At 48.1% G+C, this 14,046-nt stretch overlaps 1 protein-coding gene across 1 annotated transcript; it reads left to right on the top strand.

The window, feature by feature from the left end:
• Positions 1-364: 364 nt before the first annotated feature.
• On the top strand, positions 365-3,625 carry LOC123345265 (zinc finger protein 135-like). Its single transcript, XM_044982015.1, has 3 exons — positions 365-944; positions 1,384-1,497; positions 1,841-3,625. The coding sequence occupies exons 1-3, from the start codon at positions 818-820 to the stop codon at positions 2,959-2,961; spliced, it is 1,362 nt and encodes a 453-aa protein (XP_044837950.1). The 5' UTR covers positions 365-817; the 3' UTR covers positions 2,962-3,625.
• The last annotated feature ends 10,421 nt before the right edge of the window (positions 3,626-14,046 follow it).

Below are 14,046 nucleotides of genomic sequence, written 5' to 3'. Positions count from 1 at the left end.
TCAGGGGTTCAGTGCTGGTGGGAGGGGCCAGGTCTGCGTTGTAATAAAGTGACTGAGGGTTTTCCCAGCATGGCAGAGTCCAGAGCGTCTGTCTGCAGGGAGAGAGCCTGGGGGAATCGGGGTGTGAAATGGATTCAAACCCCTTCTGAAACCTCCCTGTCCTTCTTGCCCTGACAGGCTGAGGAATCAGAGCCATGTTTTGCTCCAGATCGTCTTCCAGGGGACAGGGAAGGGAAATGGCTGTGATGGAGCCAGCTCAGGTAGGGGATTTTCAGGGAGCTGTAGGGGGGTTTGCTGTAGAGGGGGAAGGGCAAGAAACACACAGGTGGAGGCAGGGAGGGGACAGGGTGTGATAAATCTTCTGGGACACATTCAACTTGGAGCCTGATTTTCTGAACAGGCCCATTGGCGTGTGGGAAAGGAGGGAACATTCCCCCATTTCTCATACAGGAAACACGCCCCTGGGCAGGGCTGGGAAAACTGACCAGACTCCCAGGGCTGGAGCCTGACCCCACTGGCCAGAGGCTGCTGTGAAATACGCAGGGAAGCTGTTAGGATTCCTGTCCTTGTCCCGGACTCAGAGCTCTGCTTCCCACATCAGCCTGTGGCTGGCAGGCGTGTGGGAAATGAGAAGACCCTGCCCTGCTCCGTGTGCTGGGGGGACAAGGAGCTGTCACCTTCTCCCACCCCCTGAAGCCTCCTGAGTGCTCTGAGCAGGGTGGGGGTGGGATTCTGCTTCTCTGGGCCTCCTCTGCCATGATTAGTGGGACTGTGGTTGGGGCAACAAGTGCTTAGTGGGGGACTCTTGTTGTTTCAGATGCCGGTGACCTTCGAGGAGGTGGCTGTGTATTTCACCCAGGGGCAGGGGGCTCTGCTGGACCCCGCTCAGAGAGCCCTCTACAGGGACGTCATGCAGGAGAACTACGAGACGGTGACCTCGCTGGGTAAGGGAGTCCTGTGGCCACATTCAAGGGACAAACCTAATGGACAGGCTAATTCATCCCCATCTCTCCAGCTGTTAAGGGGCCAGAACCAGGGCATTGTCCTGTCTGTATTATTTCTCCTTCATGCACCATTCACCTGCCCTCTTGGGACTAGCTCCATCCGTGGGGAGGGCTCTAGGTTCTGCTGGCTTGGAAATAGGCAGGAGTTTAACACCCAAGCTGTGTGTGTGTCAGCAAGTCCCCCAGAGCATCTACCCTGAGACCTCCTAGTGAGGGGGTAACAATAAATCTGCAGCCTCAGATATCTGCTGCTCCCATAGGGTCCGAGTTACCACAGTCCCATGTAGGGTCAGGTTAATCTCAGGGAATGTTCCTTGTGACAGATACTCTACCAATGCTCCATGCGCCCTGACCTTGCCTGATTTCACCTCCTGAGCAGGATTCCCCGTTCCCAAACCTGACCTGATCACTCGGCTGGAACGAGGGGAAGAGCCGTGGGTCCTGGATCTTCAAACCTCTAAGGAAAAGGGGAGCCCAAGAGGCACCCACACAGGTGAGGAGTCAGGGAAATTCAGATAGTGAAGGAAAAAGCTGGGACTCCCAAAATGTGCTGTGAGCGAGAGCCCTCATTTCTGCCCCATTTCACCTATGTCAGGGCTGCAGTCAGCAGGTGTTGTGTCATCAAGGCAAATATCAGTCACAGCTTCCCACCCATCCTGTTAACTGTCAGGAATTTCCTCCCTGACTTTACTTCCCTGGGGTGGGATGTGGAGGCAGAATCCAATGTCTCCATCTCCCCAACAGTCACTGTGTTATGTTTTCCGTCTTTGCTATTCCCCTTTCTGTCCTTTCTCCCCGGCACAGGCAGTGACTCCTGTCTGGATTCTCTCTCCCAGCAGGTGATAGGACAGTGAGTGAGAACAAGGAGGAGACTCAGCAGCAGGAAGGTTCTGAGCAAGTGGAACCTCATGAGAGGTTTTTGAGTAGAGCTGAAGGGAATTTTTCCCAGTGCTTGGAGCAGGGAAATGCCTGGGGAGATCAACATGGATCAGACTTGCAGCTGGGAAACTATCCCAGGAAGGAACTGGATGAATTCACTGAATGTGGCGGAGGATGGAAGGATCCCAAGGAAACCACAGGCCTGCAGACAAGTCACAATGAAGAGAAACCCTACAAATGCCTTGAGTGTGGGAAAAGATTTAATTTCAGTGCAAACCTTCTTACACACTGGAGAACCCACACAGGAGAGAAGCCCTACGAATGCTTGGACTGTGGGAAGAGCTTCCATGAGAGGTCAAACTTTATTACACACCAGAGACTGCACACAGGCGAGAGACCCTATAAATGCCTTGAATGTGGGAAAAGATTTAGTCAGAGCTCAAATTTTATTGTACATCAGAGAACCCACACAGGAGAGAGACCCTATGAATGCCTTGAGTGTGGGAAAAGATTTAGTCAGAGCTCACAGCTTATGGCACATCACAGAACCCACACAGGAGAGAAGCCTTATAAATGCTCAGACTGTGGGAAAAGTTTCAGTAGGAAGCTAGTTCTTATTGTACACCAGAGAGTGCACACAGGAGAGAAACCCCATAAATGCCTTGAGTGTGGGAAAAGTTTTAGTCAGAGGTCACATCTTATGTCACATCACAGAACCCACACAGGAGAGAAGCCCTATACATGCTTAGACTGTGGGAAAAGCTTCAGCTGGAAGCCATGCCTTATTATACACCAGAGACTGCACACGGGAGAGAGACCCTATACGTGCCTTGAGTGTGGGAAAAGCTTCAGCAAAAGTTCATCCCTTACTAAACATGGAAGAATTCACACAGGAGAAAAACCCTATAAATGCCTGGAGTGTGGGAAAAGTTTCAGTGTGAAATCAACTCTTAATACACATCAGAAAACCCACACAGGAGAGAAACCACATGAATGCCTGGAGTGTGGGAAAAGCTTCATTCAGAAATCAAAACTTAGTATACACCAGAGAGTGCACACTGGAGAGAGACCGTATTAATGCCTTGACTCTCAGAAAACTTTCATGAAGCACTCGCATCTAATTAAGCATCAGAGAATTCACACAAGCGATAAACCCTATAAATGCATCGACTCTGGGAAAAGCTTCATTGACAGATTAAAACTTACTAGTCATCAGAGAATCCATATGAGAGACCCCATAAATGCTTGAACTGTGGGAAAAGCATACACAAATCAAAACTTTTTGTACACCAGGGAGTGCACATAGGAGAGAGACCCTATAAATGCCTTGAGTGTGGGAAAACATTCAGTCGGTGCTTATACATTACTAAACATGGGAGAATCCATATCGGAGAGATGGATTATAAATGCCTTGACTTTGGGAAAAGCTTCCGTAAGAGCTCAGCGCTGACCAAACATGAGAGAATCCACAAGGATGAGAGACCTAGGAATAGCTTGACTGCAGGAAAAGATTCAATTTGACTTCACACTTCAGTGACCCACACAACAGAGAGACCTTGAATGTCGGAGAAGCTTCATTTGGTGCTCCTGGAATATCAGGCATCCACAAATCCACACAGGGAAGAAACCTGAGAGGTTCTCAGTGTGGGACGTAGTCCAAGTGGAGCTAACATGTTGAACATCAGAGATGGGAAATTCTTTGAGTGCCCTGACTGGAGCCAGCCATGGTCACAAACCCATTTCCTCAGGGGTGTTTGACTCCCAAGGTTCCAGCTGCCCATCGCTGTGGTGAGGACACAGCAGCAGCCGAACAACTGCTGGTCCGTGACCCTCTGGCTCTGCCTGGTCTAAGCAAACCCCAGGCAGAAGTGGCAAAGCCACCATGAACCCCTCATCCCTGCTGCAACCCTGGCTGCTGAGCTGGTGGGCCACAGGTTGGGGAAGGGAGAAAGAGAAATTCCTCCAGATGCTCCCTCTGCCTGGTTGAAGTCCCCACCCCCCCCCTGCCCTTCCCCTCCCAGCCAGGATCCCCCTGCCATGGAAATGAGGAGAAGGACACTTGAGCCAGGCCCCACCTTCACTCTAGATGCCTGTCTCCATCCTCACATCTTCCACCAGCCCCTGGGCTGGTCTCCTCACTTACCTTGGGCTGGTAACTCCTCCCCTCCCCAAATCCTCCAGGGTACTGGTCTCTGGGGGAACAAACGTTAAGACACAGACTAACACGGCTACCACTCTGAAACCTAAGCTTAGTTTGCGTGTTTTGTTTTATTTGCTCAGTAATCTGCTTTGGTCTGTTTGCTAGCCCTTAAAATCACTTAAAATTTACCTTTTGTAGTTAATAAACTTATTTCTTGTTTATACAAAAACCCAGATTGTTCAGTTCATAACTGGGGGCATGGGGAGGGAGAAAGCTGTGCCTATCTACCTCCACCTTATGGGAGTGGGCGAATTTCATGGCTTATGCTATATGGATTTCTGTTCAGCGTAAGATAATATAATTTTGGGTTTACACTCCGGGGGGTGTGCACAGGAGTGGTGGCCATTGCCCAAGCTGAGTTCTCCCACTGAGAGCTGACTGCAGACTCTGTGATTCTACAGTTGGGTGTGTCCCTACTTGTGTGTGTGCTGGAAAGGGGCTTAAGAGCCGGTCTCAGCAACACAGAGTGAGGGAAACCCAGGCTGGTGAGACAGGCGGGCTTAGTGGGACCCCAGCACATCCGGTGGCACCCGAAAAGGGGGTCTAACCCGTCACACTTTGAAAGGGCACTGTTTGCTCTTGCAAGCCAGAGAGCTGAGGCTGAGAACTCACTGCACAAGTCCCAGAGAGAGAGGAAATGTCCTACGAGTGCTGGGTGGAGTCATCCTTGAACTCCGAAGAGCTACCAATGATGCCCCAAGAGGACTGATGGGGAGAGGGGTCAGTGTCTTCCCATTGCTGAGAAGAAGAGGCCAGGCAAATGCCTCTCTCATGGATTGTGAGTGTTTTTATACCAGATTTAACTTGTTCCTCTTTCCCTGGGGCGTGTGTGTGGTTGGAGCATCAGTGTCCTGGAATGAGTCCGAAATGCGCCGTGCCGAGCTGGGTGTTGGATGGGGGGTGGGGAGGGGAGGGAATTTAGCTTTTATTTCTTGTTTTGAAAAGAAGAAAGTCGAATTGTTTTAAATAATGGTGGGGTGGGTGAATGGTCTTTAATGGACTCATTCAGACACTGGCTGTCACCCATTGATGCAGCTGGGGAAAAGGCTGGTATCACTGGGGTGTATTAACATGAGAGTTGTAAGTAAGTTGTGGGAGGTGATGTTGGCCAACCTAATAATTTCAAATTATGATTTATAAGCAAAGTCTAAATGAGCTCTCCCTGACAGCTAGTGATGAGCTTAGTCTGGGGGGAAAAGGCTTCAGGACCAGATTGTATTTACATTCACACCTAATCTACCTAGGTATCTAGCAAACAGAGCTGTGTTGCCCAAGGGATAGATTTTGGCTGGGGATGGGTTACAAATCACACGGGGGTGTAATGAAATGTTGTTATTCTTATTGTATGAGTAAAGGGCAGTAGAACTGTACTTAGCCTGTGCTGAGGGGAGCTATGATTGCTCTCTAGAAATATATCAGAGGAATAAATACCAGGGAGGGAGAGGAATTATTTAAGCTCAGTACCAATGTGGACACAAGAACAAATGGATATAAACTGGCTATCAGGAAGTTTAGACTTGAAATTAGACGAAGGTTTCTTACCATCAGAGGAGTGAAGTTCTGGAACAGCCCTTCAAGGGGAGTAGTGGGGGCAAAAGACATATCTGGCTTCAAGACTAAGGGTATGGCTACACTTGCAAATTTGCAGCGCTGCAGCAGGGTGTGAAAAAACACCCTCTGCAGCGCTGCAAATTGCGGCGCTACAAAGCGCCAGTGTAGTCAAAGCCCCAGTGCTGGGACAGCGCGGCTCCCAGCGCTGTCCGTTATTCCCCACAGGGAGCTGGAGTACGGACAGCGCTGGGAGAGCTTTCTCCCAGCGCTGGGGCTTTGACTACACTTAGCGCTTCAAAGCGCTGCCGCGGGAGCGCTGCCGCGGCAGCGCTTTGAAGCGCTAATGTAGCCATAGCCTAAGCTTGATAAGTTTATGGAAGGGATGGTATAATGGGATAGCCTAATTTGGGAAATTAATTTGTCTTTGACTACTAGTGGTAAATATGCCCAATGGCTTGTGATGGGATGTTAGATGGGGTGGGATCTGAGCTACTACAGAGAATTCTTTCCTGGGTTTCTGGCTGCTGAGTCTTGCCCACATGCTCAGGGTTTAGCTCATCACCATATTTGGGGTCAGGAAGGCATTCCTCCTGTGCAGATTGGCAGAACCCCTGGGGGGTTTTCGCCTTCCTCTGCAGCGTGGGACATGGGTCACTTACAGGAAGATTCTCTGCACCTTGAAGTCTTTAAACCGTAATTTGAGGACTTCAATGGCTCAAACACAGGATTGATACAGGAGTGGGTGGGTGAGATTCTGTGGCCTGCATTGTGCAGGAGGTCAGACTAGATGATCATAACGGTCCCTTCTGACCTTAATGTCTATGATTCTATGATTGAGGGCATCAAGAGAGAGGGAGGGGACAGGTGTCTTGCTTGATGGTCTGTGTGAGTCACAAGTACTATTTGACTTGCCCCTCTCCACTGTTTAAAGACAGAGCTGATTAAGCTCCATAGAGAGTCTTTTGTTTTGTTAAGTGACCACTGCAGCTGAAATCACTGACAATCAGGTGTAAGTGCTTAGACCTGCTGTGGGACAGTGTTTCTGTGGAAGAGACGGCCCAGCCTGCATTAGCGGCAAGGTTCCCCCACTGAGAGCTCAGCTGAAATCACTGAGAGCTGGTGGAACCTCAAGAGACCAACTCGCAGAGGTCACAGTGGCAGGTGGCAGCAGAAGGTGATGGCACAGGGCCATTGGCAACAGACCGGTGGAGTGAACGGTGGCAGAATGAACAGCTGTGGCCAGAGCGAACAGTGAGCAGCTGGAGGAACGAGGAAGGTGCCTTCTTGCTCCCCACCTGGGAGGTGCACTCATGTGAAAGCACCTCTGAACTCTGAGTCTCCATTGACCAAGGACAACACCAGTGAGTGTTAATGAGGCTGTTAAGAATGCTAGAGACACAACACAGTTTATGTATCAGAGGGGTAGCCGTGTTAGTCTGGTTCTGTAGAAGCAGCAAAGAATCCTGTGGCACCTTATAGACTAACAGACGTTTTGCAGCATGAGCTTTCGTGGCATCTGAAGAAGTGGGTATTCACCCACGAAAGCTCATGCTGCAAAACGTCTGTTAGTCTATAAGGTGCCACAGGATTCTTTGCTGCTAACACAGTTTATGCGAACAAACACGGCTGTGGCATCACACTTTCTATTTAAGCAAGAGATACTACAAACTGGAGGCCAATGTTAATTGCATTGTCACTTGTTCATCCTGAAGTTGAACACTGGTTCCACACAAGACCAGCAAATGGTCACTATCTTTCTGCAAGAAACTCAGCTGACTGGCTAGACACGTGGTGCAACAGTGAAAGACTCAACAGTTGAAAAAGTGAAGAACTCTCTCACCACATTAAAAAAATTGTATGCATGGCTGATGAATGCACTGATGCAAATGGGCATCAAGTATTAAGTTATTGTGTATGTTATCTTGATGTAGTGGTAGGCCAGTAGATGCATTTCTAGATGTTCAAGTTATAGAAGACACATTGGCTGCATCTGTGACAATCCACATCTTAGAAGAGTTAAATGCTTGTCAATTGGACCCCAAACAGATGGCTTTTTGTGCATTTGATGGAGCTACAAACTTCTCTGGAAAAAATGGTGGAGTACAAGCTTTGCTCAGAGAAAAGTAACCCTAATCTCTCCAATACACACTGCAGAGGCCATCTGCTCTAACTAGCACTAGTACAAGCTGCAGACTCTTCAAAAGACATTTAAAAAGCTATAAATATAATGTCTTCATTATATTCTTTTTTCAGCAAGAGTTCAAAAAGACTGACTATCTTGGAAAATATAGAAGATACACTGGGACTGAAGTTCAAATTAGTCCAACCAGGGAAAACCCTCTGGCTTTCTCATGCGCGATCCTTGGCTGTTGTCTTAAAATTACTCCAGCTGTTATTACTGGCTTTGGAAAGTATCTACCAGGATGGGATGGATCTAAGTAGTGAGACTGGTGCATTACTTTTGCTACTACGGTCAGAGAAGACTATTGCCATTCTCTCTCATGTAAGTCTACTGTTGAAACCACTTGTGTCATTAAACAATGCCATCCAGGCATCTTCTACAACAGTAGTAGATCTTTGTCCAGCAATAGAAGCTACATTTGGATCAATCAGAGAGATCCATTGAAAACGTACTGGAAGAAGCAAAGACTTCAGTCTAGAAGTTGACTAATGAAGGCATTTATATTGAATCCTTAAGTGAAGAGGACGACAAGTGTTTGTTAAGACAACTGAAAAAGTACACGGACTTGATTCTTAAAAATCCACAACAGCGACTTCTGGATTCTACTCAACCTCTACATAGCTTTTACAGATCCCTGTCCTATAAAACACCAACAACTGAGTGGAGTGAGGCTCTACCAGCCAGGGGGCTGCCATGTGCTCAGGACAGAATAGAGAATTTGAATAGAGTGGAATGTCATACGATGAATGAATGAAGATTTGACTTCAACTTCTTTTTTATCATCACTAGTGGCTCGACCCGATCTTTGTGCTGTGTTTCCTGGGATGAAAGACGTAGGAATTAATCTCTTGCTACTCCCAATCACAACAACTACAGTTGAGGGTTCTTTTTCCTCATTGAATAGAATTTTGTGTTCTGAAAGAAGTCGCCTTCTGCCTGATCGTGTGAATGAACTAATGAGCATATCAATTGAAGGAATGGAAGGACCGGACACACGAGAAGCCAGCAAAGATGAACACATTGCATTCAAGAACATTAACAGAGTTGTGCAAAATTATAACAAGAAATCAACAAGGATGTAGATGTAGTGCTTCATAGGTTTATACAATTGAGTCTTACAAGTTGGAGAAGGTAGTAAAAGAATGTGGTGTTTTACCTTCTGTGATCTTTGAGAGGGATGGGATGAGTCCGGGGGATTCCCTATGCCACCATGTGCTAGCAATGTGCCTCTGCCATGTACATTGGCCAAACTGGACAGTCTCTACGCAAAAGAATAAATGGACACAAATCTGACATCAGGAATCATAACATTCAAAAACCAGTAGGAGCACTTCAACCTCTCTGGTCACTCAGTAACAGACTTAAAGGTGCCAATTTTGCAACAGAAAAGCTTCAGAAACAGACTCCAACGAGAAACTGCTGAACTGGAATAAATTTGCAAACTAGATACCATTAACTTGGGCTTGAATAGAGACTGGGAGTGGCTGGGTCATTACACAAATTGAATCTATTTCCCCATGTTAAGTATCCTCACACCTTCTTGTCAACTGTCTGAAATGGGCCATCTTGATTATCACTACAAAAGTTTTTTTTTCTCCTGCTTAAGATAGCTCATCTTAATTAATTAGCCTCTCAGAGTTGGTATGGCTACTTCCACCTTTTCATGTTCTCTGTATGTATATTATATCTTCCTACTATATGTTCCATTCTATGCATCTGATGAAGTGAGCTGTAGCCCACGAAAGCTTATGCTCAAATAAATTTGTTAGTGTCTAAGGTGCCACAAGTACTCCTCCTCCTTCCCCCGTCAACCTCACACATCTTCTCTCACAGAGCAGCCTCTGCCCAAGCCGTGCAGAGTTTATCCTTTTCCCTTTCTACCCCTCCACCTTCATGTGTGTCATTTACCACAGTGTCCTTTCCCACCATGCTTAGGAACCAGGCTTTGATTTCTTTGATCCTCAGTCAGGCCCCTGAGGGCTGGAGAAGAAAATGTCACATTCCTGAAGGGGAAATTCAGATGAACCCCAAAGCACAGTTTGAGCTTAAATCCCAGCCTCCAGCTATTGGTAAAGTCACATCTGGAGCCTAAGCCAGATCATTTGTAGATAGGAAGTTTTTGGTTAGGTTTGTCTTTTTTTTTAAATTTCTTTCTTTTATGATGCTGCTGCTAAAGCTTTGGTCAATAACCAGCCAAATAATGCGGTGGTGCTGAGGAAAGCAGCTACAGCCCGTTCAGCAGGAAATAGGTAAATTTGTTCTCCAGATTTCGAGTCTTAAGATTCTCTGGGATTTCACTTCATGAATGGGAAAGTGGTTTGTAGCTCACCCTGCATTGTGGGTTTTTCTCTTTTTGGTGAAGGCTGTTTGTTCTCTGATGTATTTTGATATTAAATTAACTTGACAGGATGGAGCTCAGATTTCTTGGGGTCTGCAAAAGACAAATGATCATTTGCCAAAATAGGCCTTTCTGATTTTTCTTTTCACATTTCCCTAGCCTTTGCCATGAGATTTTCTTGTCCCTTGGACAATGAAAATGACCAGTATCTGTTCGCAAAAACACTGAGGGGAGTGCTGGATACGCACTCTGAGAGTCAGAGACTGAAATGGGGAAGGTGTATGGGAAAGTACTTGTACCTGGGAAAGCACAATGGGTTTGAAAAGTCTGAACGAAGACTGGCTTCCTCATAGAGCTGTTATTTAGGACAATGTCGGCCCATTCGTTTCGGCTATATTGGCCTACCTAATAATTTCAAATTCTGATTTGTAAGCAAGGTCTGAATGAGAGCTAGTGATGAGCCAGGGGTGGCTGGAAAGGCTTTAGGACCAGACTGTATTTACATGAACTCACCTACTCTGCCCAGGTATCTGCCCAAGTGATCAGTTTTGGCTCGTGTTGGGTTACAAATCACTTCAGTATGTGCTCACAACGGTACGCGACGACTGGAGAAATGTATCGGCTGCCACTGGACGTGGTGCAAGGAACGCTGGGATTCCTAATGCCACAAGTGAAGAACACGGAGCACACCATTATTTTGAGAGCCAGAACCATCCTGGAGAGAACCCTGAAGGATGCCACCTGCTGCCAGTATGTGGAAAACCTGAAGCGAAAGCTGGACCAGGGCAAGGTGTTCGAGGTGACGTGCAATTGGGATGCCAGCAACCACTTCCTCCCAGGGGGCAGCCTCACCCCATTTGCTGACTGGAGGTTCATCCTCAGGGCCCGGCTCAACTGTGTCTCACTGAATGGAGCCGTCTGCCACAGAAATTGGGACAAGCGATGCAGGAAGTGCAGTTATGCCAACAAGAAACTACTCCATGTAGCTGCAAGCCCCATTCCAGAGTCTGGCATCTGCCACACAACACCATCCAAGTTTGCCTGGTCAGAGCCATCCTGCCACCTGTGGGAAAGGTGATTGTGAACTCCACCATCCCCAGAACCGACAGCCAACTGCGACCGGACATCATCATCACCAACGAGGACTGGAAGAAGATCATCATGGTGGACATCACAATGCCCTTTGAGAACAGGACCCTGGCCTTCCACGATGCCCGAGCTCAAAAGGTGGAGAACTACGCCTCTCTGGCCGACACCTTGAGAGCTAGGGGCTACGAGGTTCAAACTCAGATGCTAATTGTCAGACCCTGGGGCTCATGGGACCCTGGTAACAAGCAAGTGCTGAGAGAATGTGGAGTCGGTCAATGCTACGCTCGGCTGATGTGGCAACTCATGGTGTCAGATGCCATCAGGTGGTCAAGGGACATCTACGTAGAACACATCATGGGACATAAGCAATACCAGGAGGAGTGAGTTGGAGTGCCAGTGAGAAGCACAGTCGGGAAAGTAACTCAAATACTTTCCTGATAGACTGTTTTTTTCTAAATGGACAACCTATCCAAAATTCTCAATTACTGAGGGACAGTCTTCACTCATTGATATATTGTGCTTTCCACAACCAACTCTCTGCGTAACTTTTCATGAGTAATGTACCCAAATTTGTACATCCTCATGCACCTGTAGCCTTCTTCTGCCTCCCCCTGCATCCCCATCCATCCCACGCCCCCTCCTCTCCACTGCCCCCTCTCACTCCCACCCTGCTCTTGTCCTTGGCCTCTTTCCCTCCCCATCCTCTCTCATCCACCCCCACATCTATTTCCCTCCAACCCACCCTCCTCCCTTCCCAGCTGAATGTCTCTGTGTAGGCAAGTGTGTGCATGCATGCATTGTATGTGTGTAAGAGACTGTGTCTTTGTGTAGGGAGGTGCGTGTATTGCCACATGTGTATACCTGTGTGAATACAACGTGCAGCCTAACTCTGACTTTTATTCTTTTTGCTGGCTTGCGCACAAAAAAAACGGATGACATAAAATATGTGCGTATTCGTTTAAAAGAGAAGGGAACTCTAAGAGTATTTTTTTCTTAAAAAGTGACTGTCGTTGACTAGTAATTGCAGCAGAGCCAGTGTATCAGACATTCCTCCCCACCTTTGTCAAGCTACATTATAAACTCTTTGTTGCAGACTCTCTCTTCTTATGTGTATGTCCAGCACCTACCATCCTGGAGCCCTGATCTTATTTGGGGTCTGTAGGCACTAAACAATTGTAATAATGAGTAATGTGGAAGTATCTGTTTTAGCGCATGCTAAATGTGTACCCATGAATACATGTGTGTGTCTGCATGTGGGTGTGGGAGTCCATTTCTACACATTTATTTTTATAGGTATCTGTACAGGTGCATTTCTGTGGCTGTGCTCTATGGATGTGTATTTGGGCTTCAGGAGTGACCCATTGCAGCTGTGCTAATGTGTGGTCCTAATTCTACACATAAAATTGCAATAACTTTAGTGAACAAAAAACATGGAGCTGGTTATGAAAAATGGGAAGAGAGGAGGGAAAGAATCATGAAAACCTTTGTGAAATTTCCTTTTTTTAAAAATGACCCTTTTGGACTATTTTGCTGCCAGCTCTAGTGTCTTGTAACAAATAAAACCAGAATGTAGCATAATACACCTGTCAAAACAATACATGTGCCTTGTTGGGCCTTGCAGTGAAAATGAGCCTGTGAGCGAGGGAGGGGGAAGGTGAGGGGGGTGCTCGGGAAGGGACGGGGTCTTGGGAAGTGGCACAGGAGTGGGCGGGGCAAGGGTATTTGGTTTTATGGAATTAGAGCATTGGCAACCCTAATTGGGGGTGGATTAATTAGCTCTCCCACCGGCTTAGAGCAGGTACACAAGAGCAGCATTTCTCAAATGTGGCAACTAGGGGCTTTTCTTGTGGCCACACAGCCTCCTGGGGCGAGAAGCAGCAGCCCCCTCCCCTGGGCTGCCAGCTGGGATTGGGCCCTGCCCCCTTCTGGAGCCACAAACTCAGGAGGAGCAGGCAGCTGGTGTGAATTCCCATGTTGTCGAGGGCGGTGGGCTCAGGTTTCCAGCTTCAGCCCTGGGGTGGCAGGTGGCAGGCTCCAGTCATGGGGCTTTGGGCTCCAGTCCCTACCCCAGGCTCAACCCCACCCCCATCAGTCCTGACCCCTGCTGCCTCATCTAGCCCGGACTCTGGCCATGTGGCAGCAGGATCCAGACCTTGGCTGCAGGGCTTTGGACATCAACACCATCCCCATTGCCACTGGCCCCCACTGCCAGCCTGCCCACCTGTCAGAGTGGCCACAAGCAAGACAAGAATTGGTGGCCGAGTTTTGAGGCCACCAGATAATTTATTGTGAGAACCCCTGCACTAGAGAGCATACGGTGTTGCAGCTGCATCAGTAGCCATAGCCTAAGAGTGCTTCTAATATCTAGATCTGGTTTTGGCTTAGCAAAATGAGGCCCTGCACTTAACTCGGTGGCACTGGTCTGTTTCGATGGCTGCATCTGATCAATTCCAACATTTCGGGGAATTTTCTAGGAGGTCATCAGGGGAAGGTGGGTGATTTTGGTGAAAATTGGAAAATGAGAAGGGCGGGAAAGGGCACAATCCTGAGTGGGCAGAGCACCAGTCCCTGACCCAGAGCAACAGGAGCTTCTCTCATTCCAGGTGCCTGACGTGCAGCTGCAGTCAGTGCCCACATGGGGGAGCCAGCCGGGATGTAGGCACAGGGGATCCCTGGGAGGGGGGCATGAAGGGGTTAAATAGAGCCCAGGGCAGGGCAGGTTCATCTGGACCTACAAGTAATGGGAAGAGCCCAGTGGCAAAGCTCTGACAGCTCCATGACCGGAGCGAGGGGAGCAGAGCCG

This window comes from Mauremys mutica, chromosome 12 (genome assembly GCF_020497125.1).
Source record: "Mauremys mutica isolate MM-2020 ecotype Southern chromosome 12, ASM2049712v1, whole genome shotgun sequence".
NCBI classification, from domain to species: domain Eukaryota; kingdom Metazoa; phylum Chordata; order Testudines; family Geoemydidae; genus Mauremys; species Mauremys mutica.
Note: the sequence above shows the minus strand (reverse complement) of the source record. Positions and strands in the feature narration are given on the sequence as shown.